Genomic DNA, 23,068 nt, shown 5'->3' with positions numbered 1-23,068 from the left:
ATTGTTGACAAATAAGTCAATTATATTTATTTACATGAAAGAGATGAGATTTGTGATTATTTTTTCCGTTCTATACTAAGTACGTCCTTCCTTTTTCCTGTTGCATTGTTTGAATGAACGATTTTCACTATAATATAGGGTTATTGTATAAATATTGGGGAATATTGTCCCGAGTAGAATTTTATATTGCACGAGCTTGCGAGTGCAATATATGTTCTACGAGTAATAACATTCCCCAATATTCATGCAATAACCCTTTTATTGTATAGCAATATAATATTTGAAAGTAAAAATTTGTTTAAACTAAGATTTTGTCGTCGATGACGTCATGAATTTTGAAGATTTATTGCACTAGTGCAATATTGGAATTTATTGCACGCTAACTTTCGGTTACTTTCTGTGGGAAATATTATATTGCTATACAATAAAATGTATTATTTATGAAGGCTATGTAATTTCAATTTTTTTTAATAAGCAATCTATTACGTTATTAATTAAACCTGCTTGAGTCAGATTTCAGTGCTTGCGAGGGTAAAATTTATCGTAAGTTTAAAATATTCCTTAACAATTCAACTAAATATTTTTATCGTAAGATTTATTTTACACTTAAGATTTTTTGTGAAAAGGGCTGCAGAAAGTTGAAATGTTTTATAGCGTCAACGCAAAAAGCCTGAGAAAAGTCAACTTAGAAACGAGAAATGCTAAAATGCGCTATTGGGCTTTCGTACGTTTGGCGTAAAAAAATTCAATCCTGATACCTAGAGGAGTTTATTTACAATCACTGGGTCGATCGTGGAAGTTTATCTCCAAGGTTATCACCATCCAGTTGTCAGTACTTCAGCGTTGCCATGAAGTATTTTCTACTCAGGAATAGATCATCTTTTAAAAATGTATATGGCAAAACCTTTCGAAATTTTCAATTTCTGACTTTATTTGGCCTTTTTAGCTTTTAAGTGAAGCGCCATTGATTACTGTGTTTTATAGTCGAAAAGCGCGTCTGTTGTACAAAATGAAGGTAGTATCTTTGATAAGTTTATTTCCTATTTTTATTTTTTTTTTGCTTCTGACAGTTTCTATCTTATATTGTATTTTTCTTTATTTTTTCCTCGAAAGAAGTTTCATGTTATAGTCTGCTATGAAATATTGCAATACGAAATAATAAATTATAATGACGGAGGCTCCAGCAGGGTCAAAAACCACCTGCGACCTCTGGCCTTTTTAGAGGCGACTTCCGACTCGAGGACCTTCTAAAAACGACCTGCGACCTGTAAAATTTGGAATTAAACGACCTCTTACCGACTTCCGTCCTCTGTGTTGGGAAAAACGACCTGCGACCTGTACATTTCCCTTAAAAACGACCTCTGGACGAATTCAAAAGCGACCATGCGACCTGAGGGGGTACCCTGTGGGAGCTTCATGACGGTTTAATAACTACCCCTGTCATTGATGTATATCATTTATCACATAACCATTTACAAGTAAAGAATTGCTTCTAACCTACAGCGAATCCCCACTGCGTTCGAAAAGAACTAAAAACTCGTCCAATATATAAGTATATGTGGCCCGATGTTTTATTTGATATTTAGAACAGAGCCTTTACTGTATACTGTAGTTGTAAATACTTAAATGGCTTTCGGTTTAGAAATACCAGAGATTCCTATACAGATTTCAGTCTATAAATACGACCGATAGCAACTTTAATCGGCAAATTAGATATCCCCTTATAGGTTCGTTCGATCCACACAGAAACACATACCCCACTTTAATGAAAAGTTGTATGTGACATGCTCTTGTGAAAAATTCTTAACGTTCTTACCCTATATGGTGTTATTCATTTGACATCTATCTTTTATAAAATTTCTCAGGAAAACAGACATTAAGAATTGAAAATCAAACAAGAGTATTTTACTACTAGTACTAGTATTACATCTGGCTTGTCGATTTGAAGTATTTTTTCGTAGAAGTCCCTATGATATTTGTGAATTGATTACAAATGCTTATGATTTATTGTTAAATCAACGCAAAAGTCATATATTGTATTTGTGAAGATAGGAAATCCACTTCAGTCAATTTCCTTAATATGTATTGTTTTGTATAAATGTTATCAGTCCATTGTTTGAGAAGGTTCATGTTGAATAATATCGAAGGAAACTAAAGAACGTTCTATTTTAAGAAAAAATGTCCACATTTTTTGTATACCTCTGTTCACAGTTTTTCTTTAAAATTAAATACTTGGCCAAAATTTCTGAAAGGAAGGACGGGGACTGAGGAGTGTTGCACAAACGATAAATTTCTGATATTGTACCTTAAATATTTTTGTCTGAATGAATACAAAGAAGATTCAAGGAGATCTGTGTAAAGTGTATCTTAAGTTACATACACAACAGTGTAAAATAAAAAAAAAAATCAGATAGAAAATGCTTAAATGAGAAATTATATCGACTAAAATAGACTTGAGATACAATTAATCAGTTTACACAAACATATACATCTTAATTGTCATAGATTGTCCTGACATCTGATAGCCTCTATTGAGGACTGGAGATTGGGGAGGGGAGCAAATGGGGAGTTTGGCTCATGTAGTCGCAGAAAAGCCGATCAGACGTCAAAGCAGTATATTGGGCTTAAAAGTTGATTCAGAGGTTTCAATTCCTGCATGTATCGGTCGCATGAAGAAAAAAATAATACAGGAATTCAATCTCACTTGCTGGCATGTCCCTATGATATTTGTGAAGTGATATGTCTGCATGTTTGTCATGTTTGTGTATAACCAATGTGTATTGTCTTATTATCAATCATGTAATTTTGGATTTAAAACCAATAAAAATTACTTACTTACTTACTTACTTGCTGACAGTCTCTTCCTGTTGTGGTACCAGTATTCATATATAAGGGTGCTGATGGGGGTCCTTTATATCTCTATATTCTTTATTTTTTTGGCCCATTGTTTTCTCTTCTTTATATATATATTTAGCCCATGTTTTTATACTCATTATATATCTAAGCACCCCTTTTTTAATCTATTTTGATATGTTTCCCCTTATTCTGCACTATTAGCCAATTCTTCACTGTTCTGTTAACCCTGTCCAGACCTTCATCTATCAAGAGCAAAAGAATACCATAACGTTTCTCCGTACACTGACAAAAGTTCCGCGGTTACCTTTAAATCGGGTACCCTTTTTCTTTAGTAAAAAAATACTCAGATAGTTTTTATCAAAGTATGCACTTAGTACACCATTGCTCCATGTTGAAAGCCTCATTGTGACTTTGAGATGAAGAACAGCAAAAAGGCGCTGTTCCATTTCTCTTCGTTTGTTTCCGCTGTGTGTGTCATAGATGGATACCCCATATCCTTTTAGTTCTATTCATATTTTAAGACAGATTTAGCGATGTTTTATTAACAACCATTCAAAAATGTCATCTACTCCTACAAAGTAAGACGAATATATTTTATAGTTGGTTTTGGTGTTGTTTTTGGGGTTTGACTATAACTCGACTTGGTGTAGCTAGAGGTTGGATGAAGCTTTTTGTGATAGTCGGATAACCAGTACTTTTTATGCTGTTCGTGTTTAGGACTGGATCATACCACAAGGGTTTCAGAAATAGTACCTTTAAATAAAAACACAAATCCTGTTCAGCTGGAATTAACAGATCTTTTTTTAATTATTATAATACAATACAAAACATCAAATTAAAATACAAATTAAAAATAGTGATAATTAACAAATACAATAAAGTTGTAAATAAATAAATGACATTGAATTATTTAAGTTTTCCGTTAAATTGATAAAGTTAAACGAGTACATTGTTTCTATTTTCGGATTACAGTTTAAAAATTTACTTTTAACCACAGATTCTTTCTCAATTAAATTGATTAAGTCGTTACCAAAAATGTGTAAAGTTTACTAACCTTTAAATAAAAACACAAAGTTCTGTTCAGCTGGAATTTACAGATAGTATTCCAACTGAACAAACTTGTTTATATAGTCCCGGAGAAATTATCCCATTATTCAAATAAAGTCATAAATGTCGGTACTTAACTTTTGCAACTTTGAAGTGACCGATGCATTACCCTTATTAAAAGTCTTAACTCCCCCAATACACTTAAAAGTAACATGTGTCATGGTGTTTATGTAACATGGTCATTCAGTTATCTGAATGAAGTGTTTATTCACATCATAAACCCCACTGGCTAAATTTGTACATGGTCAATAAAATTTTATAATGGTCATTTATCTGGACAAGTGAAACTAAACTATGATTATATTATACTTCAAACTTTGAAGAACATTTAAAGAAAATCTCTCTATAATATATATATATATATCAAAAAAAATAATTATCAAATATCATACCTTCATTCAATAAATACGATTTCCATTATATAGCTATGAAATTCAATACCCCAAATCACGTTCATTACCACATGTTCGTGGTTTTTTTTTTGTCTTTAAAATTCGCGTCTCACTTGAAGCACGACATTCTCTTACGTCCGAATAATGGTCTTTATATCAGTTTTTACATTCAGAGACAGAATAGGGTTGTTTACTATCAAATATATATATATTTTCACAATCGGTGACGATAGAAATATCGTGATTTCGTAGAGAACAAAATAGTTGAAAAATATGTTATAGTTATTGACAAAGCAAGTCGGTATATTGGATTTAATCTGCACAGCTTGGGTGAACCTGATTAACCCGAACGACGTAGGAGTTCGGGTTAAAGGGTCACACGAGCGTGCAGATTAAATCTAATATACCGATTTGATTGGCCAATAACTGTTTTAACACATGACGTATAATGTATAATGTACTATACCTGAGTAAATTTACTATCAACTTTTCTTACCTTTGACTATGTGACGTATGTGGGTCATTATAAAAAAAAGTGCAAATTTCGACAAGGTAATATTTTGAAAAATGATGTCATTGTTTAAATGTTTAAATCATTTAAAGGTTTCCCTCTATTCTATAGTATGGTAGCATCGATATTCAGAAATATGCAATGGGAAAAATGAAGAGTTCCTTCAATTCTAACAGTTTTAGGTCATCCTTTGATAGAATCGTGTCAATGGTGTTACCAATTGAAAACATACATTTAGGTACTAAATATTATTGTTTAACATCAAACAACTGTTTCAATTTGTTGTTTAGGTTGACATTACGACTTATTGACATTAATCATATAGCTGTCCATTCTATTCAAACATAAATTTCAGAATACATTGTCGTAAATAAGTTGGCTGTCCTAATCATGCGTGACACTATTTTCATTTATGATATAGCTTTTACTTACTTTTCAACATAAATGTTTGTTTTCTTTTGCATAACATGCTTACAGGTATAATTGCTAAGGGAGAAACTATTGCAGATGCTGAAATCTTGAGAAAGATAACTCTTACTCTACCAATTTGTCTTTGGTTACACCATTGATTTTAAAAATGAGACTTTTCCTTTTGGTGAAATTTTTTATTATAAAACCAACATGCACCTCCCAAATCATTAAAGCATGTTTGTATGTATCAAAATGCAATAAAAATGATAAATCCTAAAAACAAATGATATGAATAATAGTCCTATTTCAGGGTTTAAGAAAACATTAAAGGTGTTTTTATAACATTTCATACTGTAAACTGTATATAGTGTATCACAAAACATTCATATCTAACATATGCAAGTGTTATTTTGATACATTTTGATATATTTTCATGTCTTTTGACTTAAACACACCTAATGACATGGTTTTGCATGTTTTTTTGATAATGACCCATGTACTTATGTATCTTAAAATCATCGAGCGATTCAACAGGGATCTTTATTTTAAAATTGCCCTTTAACGCGATTGTATTACTACGAATAGTACTTTTAATTTTATCTTTATAACCAAATTTATAATTACGATTAGATTAGAATTGTTAAATTTCATTAAAAAACGATATTTTAAGTCGTGTATATCACGATTGGTATGTACTAAAAAATTTAGGAAGATGTGGTACAGTGGCGGATTTATGGGGCGAAGAGAACGTACCTACTGCTTTATGCCATTACGCCCCTTTTCAAAAATCATTGATCCGGTCCAGTGATATGATTGCATTCGAGACTATCCATCGAGAAAGAGAGTATGGCAATCTAATAAATATTCAAATCTACTAACGCTCTCATATGAGGGTAACGCAATCAAAGATCTATATTTACATTAGATAGCGAGTATGGACATGATAGAGGACTAAACATACGCCCCCGTCTAAGGACAGTCGCCCCCCTTTAATGAAAAGTTCTGGATCCGCCATTGGTATTTCACATTTTATTTTATAGGGTAATCACGGACTTGCAGAAATGTATGTGTGTTTTAAAATCCTGAAAAGATTTAAACGTTGATGCAGTCATGTTGAACTAAAAATAAGTAAGTAAAAAAAAATACAGACTTATACAAACTATTTGCTTTATATTGTAATCTTCAGGTCAATATGTATGATAAACGTGACTTTAACTTTCCTAATGTAAATTTTCCTTTCCGTGCTGACGATAATCCGTTGTCACCTTTTTAATGGATTGCATTTCTCTGTTTTTTCCATTTCAGAAAATGTGACATCGACGATTTCATTGCCGATATACTATTTTAGAAAAGATAAAGATATCATAAAACTGGTCAAAACGAATACTCACTTTTATCACGAATATTATATACAGGGGTTTATATGCAATTAAGTGCATGTTGATATTCTAGTACAGCCTTAGTGTCTTATTTTCAACTCTTTTTTTTCTGTTGTCACGCGGCCACGGCCAATCTAGGTTATAATCAGGCCACCCCATACATTTTACGGTTGTATCATTATACAAATTATTAAACAAACTATATCCAACTAATTTAGACATCACGTGACTTTTGTGACGTATATTAGCCGCCATTTTGTATTATATTTCCCCATATAAAATGCATATATGCTTCAATAAAGTTTAATTTTCCCATAAACCTCACCCGTTTTCTTCAGTGGCGGATCCAGGGGGGGGGGGGGGTTCCGGGGGTGCGCACCCCCCCTTTATTTTTGTCGATCAATGCATTTGTATCGGGACATATGTTTTGCACCCCCCCTTTGCCCTGGGTGCCCTGGGTTAGCACCCCCCTTTCGAAAATTCCTGCATCCGCCCCTGTTCTTACTTTTGCAAATCAATCCTTGATATTCAAACATATTTCTATCAAACAATGTTGGTCCTAACAGTTTATTTTTTGATTAAATTCGGTCAAATCTGAATCGTAAAACATGCACTTTTTCTCGTCATTTTCTCCGTTGACTCAACGCTAAATTATCGATACTCATGTCTACTTGTACAACAAATAAAGAAATTCCGTAAATAAAAAACAAACTTTGCAAATCGTTTAAGTATATTCAAACATACATCTGGCGAAGAATACTACTTAAAACAGTTTAATTTCAGGGCAAAATCGGTCAAACATCGATTTAAAAAAGGGAATTTTCCGGGATTTTCAAAATGGCGGCTGATGTATTATGGGTCATTTTCAAAAAATGTCGAATTTTGAAATTGAAAAATTTATTAAAAGTTACTTATTCAAACAACCCTCTACATAAGCAAATCAAAACAAACAGTACTTTAAGAACAACATATTAAAAGATGCAATCTTAATGATGTCATACAAGAATATCTTGAAACATTTTTTGATCGGTGGTACAATATTTTGTCTATCCTGTTACCATTTTCAAAAGAAATTTTGGGTTATTAAGAAAAGAATTTAGATAAAATGTTAAGCTTGTTTTACGTTACCAATTAGATGGTTTTCAAGAGAATAAACTTCTATATATATTCATTCTGTAAAATAATAGATTATTTGCCAATTTTCTAAGTTGTACTGAAAAATGGCTCTAAAAATTGGTTTTCAAAGGTTGTAAAAATTACCACCAGTAATGCAAGTCTAAGATAGCAATTTATATTGTTCGGCCTTTTTTCACCCTTTCAAATAAACCTAACATCAAGTAAATCCCTCATAAGTTAATTTATTTTTCTCTTTATTTCGTTGGTAACAGGAACGTACGTTTCTGATATATCACTATATAAAAGTCTATCCTGTTACCTTTTTGTCTATCCTGTTACCGATATCAGTATTGCACCTGCAAATGCTTAATTGGGAAGATTAAGACGTTATAACCTTAAGATGAGTTCAAACAATGAAATATTTCATTCGTTTTCCACCTACATGTTAAAGGGATAATTCGCGATTTTTCACTTTTCATCACATGTGGAGCACTTAGATCACCATTAGTTTTTGGTGGGATTTGTGTTGCTTAGTCTTTATTTTTTCATGCTGTGTCTTGTATCCTATTTTTGTCTGTTTGTCTTTTTCCTTTCTATCCATGGCATTGTCAGTTTATTTTCGATCTATGAGTTTGACTGTCCTTCTGGTATCTTTCGCCCCTCTTTTGTAAGTTTTAACACCCCTTGAGCAAAAATGATTGCAATGAGGAAATAATCGACTAATTAACAGAAGGGTATCATGTCAGTTATTAAATATGCCAGTTCGTCTACCAAAAACCCATTGATGCAATTGGAATCAAACCATAGCAGAAATCAATGAACATTTCAAAATCTGTACGCTGTTTTTAATTTGGATGCAATCATTTTTCCTAAAGTTAAAAAAACTAATCACCCTAAGCCTGTTTTTTATACTAGTTTTCTGAATAAAGATACTATTTTTCCGTAAGAATATTTTCCTTTTTCCTGTTCTTTGTTGTAACAATGCTTTCAAGTAGTTCATTTTGATAACAATAGCTAAAATGGTAATTTCGTGTTATACAGTTCGGGTACAAATGATTCTATTATTTTTCGTTTGTTTAATAGCATTTTTTTGTGGCACAATCTTATTTTTCTGTAAAATCAACAGTATTATTCATATCTGTTTGTTTTGTTCATATATCGTTGTAAATATATAATGGAATTTTATGCGACTGTCATACAGGTGAGAGGTTTAAGCTAGCTATAAAACCAAGTTTAATCCACAATTTTCTACATGAGAAAATGTCTGTCCATGTCAGGAATATGACATTCGTTTGATGTGATTGAGCTTTTGAATTTGTAATTTGATTAGAGACTTTTCATTTTGAATTTTCCTCAGATTTCAGTATTTTCGGGATTTCTCTTTTTTATATAATGTTATAAAGTAAGTATAAGAATGAATCAGTTTCTATTGAGCAGAATTTTAAAAACGACTAGAAATTTTCCCTACACAGTAAAAATGAAATCTCAATATTTAAGGTTTATAAAGCATTAGTTAAATATAAGCATGTGTTTCCATATGTCGACATACCCCCACTTGCACTATATTGTTTTCGTCGGCGAAATTTGAAAATGTGGTCAATCTCTTAATTTTGCATTTATACGGAGTAGATCAAATCTTACTCATATATAGAAAATTCTAAAATGATATGACTTCAACGTCATAATTAATTCTTTTCACGAAACATCTAACATGTGTTTTATGAAGTTCACATTTTCAGTGAATCATAAAATAGGGGTGATAATCGTGTTTTAGCACTATTTACAAAATTCACATCATAACAAAAAAATTGTACTACGTATCAACTTTCTATAAATACAACATAATGCTTAAGCCAAAACTTCAAACTGACACACCAACGAATAAACAGACGTAGATATAAACTGACGTACCAACACACCTTGCGTCATAATATCATTCTACTATCAAATGCGGACAAAACTATTATCACAGGCGTTCCATAAAAAGATTATTTGTAGGTGGTTGTGACCTGTAATCTTGCACTACAATTTAAACGTTTCGATGTTGAAGACGTATTAGTTATCAGAGAAACGATGGTAATAATTTCGAACGCCAGACGAGCTTCAAAATTTTATTTTAGTATATACTACCACGTTGTATCAGCAATCTGTAGAAAAACGATTTACGTTAAAAACAACGTCAGAATTACTGTCAGATACGTGTCTAGGTATATATATTTTTCAGGAACATTTCGCAGATGAAAACAGTTTTACTTCTTTTTTAAATGTAATTTTCTTGCACCGATATGCTATGCCTTTTTGGACTCAGTAAACATTGACCTTTATAAGCGATGTAAAAGTAGAAGAGAGTCGGTAGATATCAAAGTGAATTACCCTTACGTTTTTAGTAATAAATTTCAACTAAAAATCAAATCTTGAATTTATTTCTAAATTTAAAGCCTTGCAACTTGCCATATCTAACCTTTTACTCAGATATGAGAGCATGTGCTGATGAAGTCGTGTTGTTCTTTTATTTTGGGCTTGTCAATATATGAAGGAAGATATGATATGATTGCCAGTGAGACAACTCTACCCAATACACCAAATGACACAGAAATTAAAAACTATAGTTCACCATACGGCCTTCGACAATGAGCAAAGTTAATTCCGCAGATTCAGCAATAATAGGCCACGAAATGAAAAATGTCAAAAAATTAAAACGAGAAAATTAATGGTCTAATTTAAGGATTTTTCTACATCCTTCTGGTATTTTTTTTACCTCAGATAATTGACATCTCAATAATTCCATACGACTTGGAACTAAGCTTTGAGCACAGAAGTGTGTCGTCATTTCTCTGTAAATTCCTTCACATTAACTTAAAAGAGTTTATGTGCACGGTTTGTGTCGTTCTTAATTAACACAACAGCCAATACGTTAATTAAGCTTCCGTATCATGCAATCATCTATGTCACGAGACACATAACACATTGTCATTCATACTCTGTGGTTAACTTGTCGAAATACTTATTTATGTATTTCTCTGTCCTAAATGTTCTTGCATTCATTTGTACTGTATTCCTGTCATGGAATGTTGTCATTTAAGCGATACGTTTAACATTGCAATGTAGCTCGAGGTGTGGCTAGCCACAAAACCAGGTTCAACCCACTATGTCTTCATAAAATGTCCTGAACCAAGTGAGGAAAATAGCAGTTGCTATCTAAAAGTTCGTTTCTATGTATGTTGCGTTGTCGTTTGTTTTTTTGTTGCACTCTAGTGTTTTCGTTGTTTTCCTTTTATGGTTGATATGTAGCCCTCGGTTTTAGTTTGTAAACCGGATTTGTTTTCTCTCAATCGATTGATGAGTTTTGAACAGCAGTATACTACTGTTGCCTTTATATACCACATGTTCTTATTTTTATATAAATATTGAATTGTTGATAACAATAAAGCGGAAAATATGGAAACATTAACGGTAAGAAAGGACATAAAAGAAAGTAGTACATATATTAAAAAAAATACTGTCTACTCATAGCTCTCATTTTTGATAGTTATAAACCAAATCGATGTATGGAGATTAAACAGGCGAAAATATGTTGTCTGTTTTTCAGATCTGAAATAACTGTTTTATGCTTTTCCGAACTTACATGCGCTCAAGTGTTTATCAGGAATAGCAAGAACTGATTGGATTTTTTCATGGAATGACTAACTAAACTAAAGACCTTGGAATATAGCATATGCTAGGTTTAAAATGTTGACAACTATAATGCCTACCCAGTTTAAAATTACCAAAGAGCATAGGAAATAAGAATGATTTCGAATCTAAAAGGATAATTTAGAACTTTAATTGATACTTCGAAGCGGACTTATAACATACTTTCAAAAGGCTTCCATTTTGAATTGATGAAGCCAAAACGTTATAAATATATATATATATGAAAAACAAATTAAAAGATCCATGTAAATTTACTTTTAAATCGATTTTATTTCTTATGTTTCCATAGCGAAAGAAGGATTGCTTTTTGAAATTGAATACTACCTATATTTTCGGAGAAAGCGACTTACAAATATTTGTTTTCTGCATTTAAATGCTACATGTACATGCATTTTTTCACTTTTCTATGAGTAAATTATATTTGAACTTTTGTTTGTTCTACGTTTGAATGCCTATTGTTAAATATGAGCTTATTATCATTCATATATTGCGTATCGCTCATCACGTGATATTAATAATCGATTTTCAGGAGTAACACAACGGGTCAAAATATGTGGCCCTTGATCTGATAACCCTTCATGAGAACCAGCGATCATACCGATTGCTTTTTTTGAAATTATTTAGATCTCAGTACAATTCTTAAATAACGTAAATTCTCATCATTGACAACCAAGTTTAACACATGAAATTTAAAGAAGTCTTAATTTCTAAAGAATATAAATAAAACATAGTTAAAGTCGATAAAATTCCTTCGATATTTTTCTATAAATAAAGTTTAAGTCATGCTTTTATGAAAATATATCTAATAAATATGGGTCACATACATGTAGGTGTTTAAAGCTGCAGAAAGTAGAAAATTACGTGTTTTTATAAAAAAGTTCATTCATTAGCCATGTTAGCTTTGTAGTGCTTAATCCCTAACATATCTTTCCTAACCAGTAGGTGCTTTGTGGTTGGATTTCTAGATGGAAAGGAAAACTATTTGAATATTTCGGACGATCGAACGTCCGATATAATAATATTTGATTCATACTTAACCATTAATTTAACGTTTGTTTCCTAGATATAATGCATTTCAATTATTATTATTAATAGACGATCAATCAGGATTCATATTTGATTATCTCCCGTGTACCATATAAAACATATAAGCCATTATAATTTGGCGGTAATGATTCTCTCCAGAAATTTCACAAAAAAAAATATTGGTACGTGGATTTTTTTTCAAAAACTACATAAAAAAAACTATTACAAATGCACTATGTATGTTTATTAGATATGTCATATAAACCCTTTATCTGTTTCGAAAAGAGGAGATTTTTTAAAATCTGAAAATTTTTATTTTGTTATTAATATAAAAGAGAACAATAAAGATCTCCCATCTTAATATTCGCTAATTATACTTTAAAAAAAAAATACCTGGACATCAAGATCTTCGACTTACCGCCATTCTTTCTAAAATTCATTGTATATTCAACCAATGGTCTCATTCAGTTGGGGATTCTTGCAAACTATTAAAGATGTTCTCCAAAATATGTAACCACAATCATCCTTATTTAGTAGTTATATCAAAACTTTAGACTTTTCAATGTTTAATGATAATCAGGTTAACGCTTTTAATTTAAAATTTTACATTATCATGTAAATTGTTTTGATTATGGGTTAGATGTAGATAAAACCAGTGTAGTCTTTTTGGTAAGTTTTTATTCTAATTTTTCACAATTATCAATTTAAAAATGACCACATCGTCCCAAGAAACAAAGTGTTTTGAATAAAACTTGGAATTGAAGTTACAAACTCCTTACACTGGCTTGTTTATTGTTTTGATAGGAATTAAAAAAAAAATGAAAATTTGGAAAAAGACATTTATTCTAATTTCCAATACACCAATAATCTTATTATCAAAATCCTATCCTGTTCTCTTGATTAACATTACTTCGTTTTTCTGGATGATTTATGTGTATACTCATATGAGCAGAATTAATAGGAAAATTTTGAAAAAACCGTTCAAATAAATAAACACACTATAAAATTGGCGGTAAAAGAACGGAGCAAACTGAGTTAGTGACATGCTTAAACTATTTACAATAACGTATTCAGATAGTTTTTGCTGAATTTAAATGATAATGTACTTGTATGTCTTAAATGTATTAAAAAAATATGGCTTATAACAAATTTAAGCATCGCGTGTTTACGTTTCCTTGTTGTGAAGATTTTGGTTTCACAAGCGTGTATTTTCACGTATAATGCTTATATTTTTACGTCATTGTTCTATGACGTCGCGAAGCTCATTCATAAATTAGCATATGAGTACGATCGGAACAGCTCGATCAATATAATATATTCATATTTTACCACGGATGTGTACTCAAAGCGTTTGGAGGACGTCATGTTAGAATTGTCTACATTGCATTTTTGTGTTGTATATTTATATTTAGTCTCTACTATTATGAGGTTTTCTTATGAAGTTTTTTTCTGGTTTTTTTTTTTCTCGTCCTTGTCAACATTATATGGTATTCAGAGGTTTGTCAACGACATGAAAGCCACTCCAATATAGTTTTAAAGAAGGGCGATAATGAGTATTCGCTTATCAAAACAGTTTTCTATTTTTAATTTTTGGAAGTTTTATAAACAGTTAATTATACTTCATTACAACACAGAAGTGTTGACTATTGTGCTTAAAAGATATGAACGAAGTCGAGTGTGCAAAATTATTAATGAAACTTTAATGCTTCCGACAATTTGTACTTTTATTCCTTAATTTTTATATTATTTAAAAATCATGAAAAATTATTTGTAATGCTTTATTTCTGCAATCAAAACTTTCAAATAATAGAATTTTTTTTCTGCTGAGTAAATGTAAAAAAAATGCACCATCTGGATACCTGTGAAATTTAATACGTTTTGAAAAAAGTTAACATGCAACAAAATCATTTTATATCAAATGATATTTTTCTTTATTTGAATACAACAATTTCATTGTCTCGTTTTCTCAATATGTTCAAGATGCTTATCGTGTTGTCACTTCTGTTCGTCGTAACATTTTCCTTGGAATCAAAAGACAGAGAAGGTAGGATAATTATATGTGTTATCATGTAATAAGAATGCACATAGTTGAGCAACGTCACTTGGTAATTTTATTTTTTGTTTAAATTTCACGAAATTGTTTGGATTACAGTTTTTATTATGGTACAGTACTTGCAACCTTAGGCGTTACTGTTTGACGTTAACTTGACTGATTGGTGAATGATCGGTGACGGATGTTTGAATGATCGATGAGTGATCGGTGACCCATAGGATCCGTCAGATAAGTCAAATAACCTATGTGAGAGTTACCGTGACAACGGTCATCGATCGATGAGTAAATTAAATTTATGCACGGATCGATTACAAGGCCGTAGCGCATGTTCATTTAAAGTGAGGCAAATCGCCGAGCGGAGCGAGTCAATTTTTTTTTAGCCTTTTTTATGGGGGGTTCGGGTTCCTGAAACAGGAGAAGCTAGCTTATTTCAGCATTACTATTTGTAATAAAAAAAACAAAAAAATATAACAGAAATGCGTTATTTTTATTAGCTAGCCTATAAGTAAATATTAAAATAATCTCTGTTGGTCAAACAACTTTCCAATTTTCCTGTGTGTGACCTGTACTATCGAAAAGCTTCAACATACGTTCTTATGTATATACATGAATATATATTTATGTCCAGTAGCAAGTTATAAGCTTCTAGAAGACGAGAACATTTTATAAATATTTTCAAACAATACCAAAAATATATTTCATACTTTTTTATTAAAGATAAATAAAAATCATGAATTGCCTTATACACCAAAGACTTCCATAGAAAAGGCGCTTCATGATTTGTTTAAATTAATTATGAATATTTTTGTTTATTTTACCGATTAGCATTTGTTATTCAGTGAGTTGATATTGTAAACATTGGTAGCTATAGCGTTATCGATTCAAAAATAAACCAAGGAAAGTAATAAGTCAGCATACATAAAGGGGGTGATAAGAATCATGAGTTACCTTTTTCATCTTTTTTTCTCTTTGAAGAACCCGTCTTCAATCAGTTTTGTAACGACATTAAGATTTGTTTCAATATTTTTATTTTTATTTGTATTCGAAACACTTATTTTTTTACCGTCACCGCTATGGTAAAAGCTGCAATCGCTGCTGCAGAGTGGACACACTGTATGTAGTGTGCCGGTAGATAATTGGAAACTCGAAACTCGCATATTGATAATGTAAAATACATAATTAAAAAAAATGACACTTCTAAAGTTTGGTCGTCGTTTCAAAAGTGAGGCATTTGCCTCATTTGCCTCCATTACGCTACTATTTTATTTGAAATCAGTTAATTTTAACATCTCAAGACAAGTCTTTTAATTAGAATAGGATATAATAAGAATTAAAATACTTAAACTTTTATTTTTGTGGAATAAGAATGCAGTTATTGCTTTATTTTGATACAAATTATTAACAGTCAGATGATTTCAGTATTTTTTGTTCATCACGATTGGTTGTTTTTCATAAAATATGTTTACTTTAAGGAAAAAGGTATTTAATTTTTGTAAGCGTTGCCTAAAATGCAAATATTTCTTCATTTTACTGAAATTATTGACCGCCTTTGGATTTAGAGTAGGTAGTTTTCAATAGAACTAAAAGAATGTCAGAAAAATCATACTAAAATTTTATTCACATTATTTAAAATAATCCAAATTATTCTTTTTTTTTATCAAAAATGAAACTATTTTATTGAAAATCAGTTATTTTTAACATCTCAAGACAAGTCTTTTAATTAGAATAGGATATAATAAGAATTAAAATACTTAAACTTTTTTTTTTTGAATAAGAATGCAGTAATTGCTTTATTTTGATACAAATTATTAACCGCCATATGATTCCAGTACTTTTTGTTTATCAGGATTGGTTGTTCTTCATAAAATATGTTTACTTTAATGAAAAAGATACTAAATTTTTATAGGCGTTGCCTAAATGCAAATTTTTCTATATTTTACTGAAATTATTGACCGCCTTTGGTAATTGTGTTTTTATAGTTGAGATTAGGTTGTTTTTCATAGAATTAAAAGAATGTCAGAAAAATCATACTAAAATTTTGTTCTCAATTGTTTAAAATTACCAAAATTATATTTCTTTTTATCAAAAAAGATAGTATTTTTTTTTAAATCAGTTATTTTTAACATCTCAAGACAAGTCTTTTAATTAGAATAGGATATAATAAGAATTAAAATACTTAAACTTTTTTTTTTGTGGAATAAGAATGCAGTTATTGCTTTATTTTGATACAAATTATTAACCGCCATATGATTTCAGTACAATTGTTCATCAGGATTGGTTGTTTTTCATAAAATATGTTTACTTTAAGGAAAAAGATACTAAATTGTGATACGCATTGCCTAAAATGCAAATACTTCTATATTTGACTGAAATTATTGACCGCCATTGGATTTTTGTACTTTTTATAGTTAAGAGTAGGTTGTTTTTCATAGAATTAAAAGAATGTCAGAAAAATCATAGTAAAATTTTGTTCTCAATTGTTTAAAATTACCAAAACTATTTTTGATTTTATTAGAAATAATACTATTTTATTTAAAATCAGTTATTTTTAACATCTCAAAACAAGTCTTTTAATTAGAATAGGATATAATAAGATTTAAAATACTTAAACTTTTTTTTTTGTGAAATAAGAATGCAGTTATTGCTTTATTTTGATACAAATTATTAACCGCCATATGATTTCAGTACTTTTTGTTTATCAGGATTGGTTGTTCTTCATAAAGTATGGTTACTTTAATGAAAAAGATACTAAATTTTTATAGGCGTTGCCTAAATGCAAATATTTCTATATTTTACTGAAATTATTGACCGCCATTGGTAATTGTGCTTTTTATAGTTGAGATTAGGTTGTTTTTCATAGAATTAAAAGAATGTCAGAAAAATCATACAAAAATTTTGTTCTCAATTGTTTAAAATTACCAAAATTATATTTCTTTTTATCAAAAAAGATACTAATTTTTTTTAAATCAGTTATTTTTAACATCTCAAGACAAGTCTTTTAATTAGAATAGGATATAATAAGAATTAAAATACTTAAACTTTTTTTTTGTGGAATAAGAATTCAGTTATTGCTTTATTTTGATACAAATTATTAACTGCCATATGATTTCAGTACGTTTTGTTTATCAGGATTGGTTGTTCTTCATAAAGTATGTTTACTTTAATGAAAAAGATACTAAATTTTTATACGCGTTGCCTAAAATGCAAATATTTCTATATTTTACTGAAATTATTGACTGCCATTGGATTTTTGTACTTTTTATAGTTTAGGAGTAAGTTGTTTTTCATAGATTTAAAAGAATGTCAGAAAAAACCATACTAAAATTTTATTCGCATTATTTAAAATAACCAAAATTATTCTTCTTTTTATCAAAAATGATACTATTTTATATAAAATCAGTTATTTTTAACATCTCAAGACAAGTCTTTTAATAGGAATAGGATATAATAAGAATTAAAATACTTAAACTTTTATTTTTGTGGAATAAGAATGCAGTTATTGCTTTATTTTGATACAAATTATTAACAGTCAGATGATTTCAGTATTTTTTGTTCATCACGATTGGTTGTTTTTCATAAAATATGTTTACTTTAAGGAAAAAGGTATTTAATTTTTGTAAGCGTTGCCTAAAATGCAAATATTTCTTCATTTTACTGAAATTATTGACCGCCTTTGGATTTTTGTACTTTTTATAGTTTAGAGTAGGTAGTTTTCAATAGAACTAAAAGAATGTCAGAAAAATCATACTAAAATTTTATTCACATTATTTAAAATAACCCAAATTATTCTTTTTTTTTTATCAAAAATGAAACTATTTTATTGAAAATCAGTTATTTTTAACATCTCAAGACAAGTCTTTTAATTAGAATAGGATATAATAAGAATTAAAATACTTAAACTTTTTTTTTTGTGGAATAAGAATGCAGTTATTGCTTTATTTTGATACAAATTATTAACCGCCATATGATTTCAGTACATTTTGTTCATCAGGATTGGTTGTTCTTCATAAATTATGTTTACTTTAATGAAAAAGATACTAAATATTTGTAGGCGTTGCCTAAAATGCAAATATTTCTATATTTTATTGAAATTATTGACCGCCATTGGATTTATGTACTTTTGAAAATGCAAATATTCCTTCTCATATTTGAAAATATTGTAACTTCAATTGTAATGAGTTGTTATAAATATATTTGATATGTACTTTGTACAAAATGTGAATAATTCAAGAATAAATCTGCTTAAAGTTAACGTATTGTTTTTGTTGAACAAACATGAAATTATTCTTCATTTTCATAGAATATTATGACCACCTTTGGATTTTTGTACTTTTTATAGTTTATGAATGGTTATTTTTTAATAAGGCAAAAAAGAATATCAGTAAAATATAATGTAATGTTGTTTGCAAATTATTTATATTTCTTGTTAATAAAAAACCCAGCATATTTTGTAATTTGTTTTTTATAGGCTTTGATTGTGACAAGAATATAGAAAGGCCGTGATTGTGATAAGTTTTTTTACTGAATTTTATGATGATAAGAATACAAAAATTTAAAATATTGAAAATAATAGACTAAAATTTTCAATAACTGATCCCTTCATTTCGTTTTCTCGAGTACTTTTTGAATATAATAAAATCAAAATCGCGACTGATATAGACACCGTTTTAGAACTTGCCGCGTTTGAAAATATAATATAACCTCAATAAAAATGAAAAAGACCATTCTTTAATGATAATATTTTAATTTAGATTTTATTTGTACATTTCTTTTCATTTCAATTCATAAAACTTTGCTATATGATTAATAAAAAAAAAAAGATCGCTAAAACAGTAACGCCTAAGGTTGCAAGTACTGTATGTTACAAGACGATGAATAAAAATACCAATTGGGAAGTAATAGATACAACAGTAAAAAAAAATGAAAAAAAATGTAAGGTGATGTGAACATTTGTAGCTAGGGCTTAACAAATTTAACAACAATGATTAAAAATAATTTCAAAAGGTATCTTGTTATGGGTGCAACAGGTCAATAAAAGATAAAAATATAAAGGAAAATAAATATTGACAACATTTTAAATTAGACAGTTACATAAGTAAACGAATCTGATTTGGATTGATTAAAAACGTTTCCGCTATGGCATATCCATGGCACGTGAAGATAACTTAAATTCAAAACACACTTTTAGATATCAAATTTAATTTCAGGTTTGAGAACATATAGAGAATCAGAGGAGAAGACTAGAGTTGATGATATTTTACACGAATTACAAGGTACAATTACCGCTTTTGGATCCTTTTGTATGTTCATGTTCATCTTTCGAGAAACCCAGTAAATTAAATGTTTATTCCAGTATGAAGCATGCATATTGTACAACTCAAGCATCATGAATTTTATCAAAGTTTGAATAACATTGCGTCAATATTTTTTTTATTAAATAATATACTGCTGATCAGAGAGGAGGAATATATGTCAAGAGGATTATCGCTTTTAAAATATATTTCAACCTGAAACATGCAGAAACTCCTCTGCTTTGCAAATATAACTATATTGTAATTTTTAAAGATTATCTTTATTTTTGAACATCTATACGGATGTTTTATTTTTTATCTTAAAACACGTGACAGAAGAAAAAAAACATTACTATTTTATGTTTTTATTTTCGTTTAATTGATCCATCATAACATACATGTAATTAGATTAGATTTGGGGTCTATTCCTACAATTTTGAATGCCAAGTCGGAAATATGACAAGTGTTTTCAATTCGTTTGATATGTTTGAGCTTTATATTTTCCATCTGATATCCAAGGCTTGCGTTTAATGTTGCTTTTTAAATCGTTGATATATTACACTTAGGGTGTCATATGACAAACAAAAAGCTCTTCTTTAAAAAAAATTGTCACAAATATAATTACATTAACGGAGGTTGTTTAAATTAGATTACAAAGTATTATATATATATAGAAAAAAAAACCATTCAAAATACTAAAAAAAATTTCCGTCATTTTATTTAAATAAAAATAAACGCTTTAAGATTGATTTCATATTGAAATATCATAACTACTTTAATTGATAGGAATATGTCTGCATGAAAATGAAGACAGAGACGTTACACAACTTTAGAAAAAAAAACTTTCAAAATACTAAAAAAAAATTCCATCATTTTATTTAAATAAAAATAAACGCTTTAAGATTGATTTCATATTGAAATATCATAACTACTTTAATTGATAGGAATATGTCTGCATGAAAATGAAGACAGAGACGTTACACAGCTTTAGCAAAAAAAACCTTCAAAATACTAAAAAAAATTTCCATCATTTTATTTAAATAAAAATAAACGCTTTAAAATTGATTTCATATTGAAATATCATAACTACTTTAATTGATAGGAATATGTCTGCATGAAAATGAAGACAGAGACGTTACACAACTTTAGAAAAAAAACCATTCAAAATACTAAAAAAAATTTCCATCATTTTATTTAATTAAAAATAAACGCTTGAAGATTGATTTCATATTGAAATATCATAACTACTTTAATTGATAGGAATATGTCTGCATGAAAATGAAGACAGAGACGTTACACAACTTAAGAAAGATACACAATCTATACTCAAAAGTAAGTATATGATATTTTTTTATGTGTATATGTTTTAATTTATTGTTTTACTTTAAAATATCTTGTCGAAAGCGCCAAGTTAAGAGATTTTGAAAATGAGAAAGGATCAATAAAATAAAATTTGAGCATACGATCAAAACGTATGCAACATAACGACAACATTTAACACAAGGCATTTAAAGGAAAACATGGAGTCTTTCCGAATAGACTGACACTGGCGAACAAAAGTACATTAAGTCGACCGACTAAAGGCAGAGATATATTCGGCTCATAAGGTCAGCCTCAGAGTGTGTATCGCTAATAAAAAAAAAACAGAGCAGCACAATGAGTGCATATTTGGACTAGGTACTAATTACCCCTTGTAGCACATGAGTTTGACCCGGTTTATGATCGTTAATACCGTGCTCATAAAAAAATACCAGAGTTAAAATTGTGTGCACAAGACGTGCGTTTGAGTTACAAAATTCCTATAACAAGCACTGTCATACATTAAAGTTGTTTGTCTGATGCTTCCTGATTTTCAATTGATCCCTTTGCCATGGTTGTATATTCGCTCTCTTTGACAAACAACCATACAAAAACTCTGTAATACCAAAACAAAAACACTTAAAATCTACTCACGACCTGATTGATACTAAACAAGTAGAGCAATGCCTTGATAAAAAATCACTTATGTAAAACAAATTGTATCAGATTAAAAGGGATAACTGTGTTTGTGTCATATTCAAATACTGTCTTTTTGATAGATATGGCGGTGTATAAAGATGTAGTAAAGATGAACAAACAGTTGAAAAATGATATAAAATGGATCCTAGAAGGTCAGTATAATTGTGTAAGCGTTACATATATATATATATATATATATATATTTTCCTGAGAGGTTTATACATAGGAAAAGTAGATCAACACATTGAAATATTGCATCAGAGCAAACGTCAAGAAGTCTTTGCACTAGAAATAGAAACAGTGTTAGGCTGTGGATGATAAAACCAAATGTTATAACGAACACCACTGACAGGGTAATTAGTATATAATTGAAATAGTAACAATTTTTATTATAACCCGAAATGTATCAGAAGTCTTGTAGCTAATCATTCCATACTTTCACAAATATATTTGCTCTTCGACGTGTTGATATAATTTCAAGCTAATATCTTATGAAATTATATGCTAGCATCCGGTGTAAACAATCGGTAGTGTTAGTGTTATTCATCAGACACCATATTAATATTTAGTTGCGAATGTAAGTTAAAGAAAAGGTTGACGGTTTAAAACAGAGGGGAAAGATACCAAAATATAAAAAGAACTTTCCCGAAGGATCGAATGACACAAAAGGCTATTTAAGTTCAGAGGTAAAACAAACTGGAAATATCACAGTAAGAAAATATAAGACTAACAATACAGCATTCAACTCCAAAAGTGTCTCCCGTCGTTGTGAATAGAGGACGGAATTGTGGTAACAACAATGGGAACAATATAAAAATATTTTAAACATTTCAGTAGACAGGACTGAATATACACAAGTCGTTGATGTAGATAAAATTGAGAATGGAAATGGGGAATGTGCCAAAGAGACAACAACCCGACCATAGAAAAAAAAACAACAGCAGAGGCTTTATATCAGGAGTTTGTTCAAAAAAAGGCAATGCAATGTGTTTATGTAAATTTACTTCTCAACAAAAGGCATAAACAAGCATGTTTAAATTGAGTAATAATTAATCAACAGATTTGGCTAACATTTTGCATATTAATCTTATAGAGTCTCGTGGCGAAAAGGAAATTTCAAGGATAGTCAGGCTGTTAAAACATGACGTCAAAGGTAAATAGAACACATCGACATATATTGTGTCAATATGTATTTTTTATTACAGTGCATGTTAAAAAAAAAAAAGATAGGAGAA

The 23,068-nt window shown here is 29.7% G+C and overlaps 2 protein-coding genes across 2 annotated transcripts in view; both read left to right on the top strand.

Moving 5' to 3' along the window:
* The window catches only part of LOC139498255 (solute carrier organic anion transporter family member 5A1-like), an 85,387-nt gene that overhangs the window by 2,676 nt on the left and 59,643 nt on the right, over positions 1-23,068 (top strand). The gene's annotated exons all lie outside the window — the stretch shown is intronic.
* LOC139497573 (uncharacterized) lies at positions 14,456-22,994 on the top strand. Its single transcript, XM_071285804.1, has 5 exons — positions 14,456-14,535; positions 19,752-19,817; positions 21,096-21,167; positions 21,914-21,985; positions 22,927-22,994. Exons 1-5 carry the CDS (start codon positions 14,463-14,465, stop codon positions 22,992-22,994), a joined length of 351 nt encoding a protein of 116 aa, XP_071141905.1. The 5' UTR covers positions 14,456-14,462.

Source organism: Mytilus edulis, chromosome 12, assembly GCF_963676685.1.
Source record: "Mytilus edulis chromosome 12, xbMytEdul2.2, whole genome shotgun sequence".
Taxonomy (NCBI): Eukaryota; Metazoa; Mollusca; class Bivalvia; order Mytilida; family Mytilidae; genus Mytilus; species Mytilus edulis.
The sequence above is the reverse complement of the archived record's forward strand: the minus strand, read 5'-3'. Positions and strand labels throughout refer to the sequence as shown.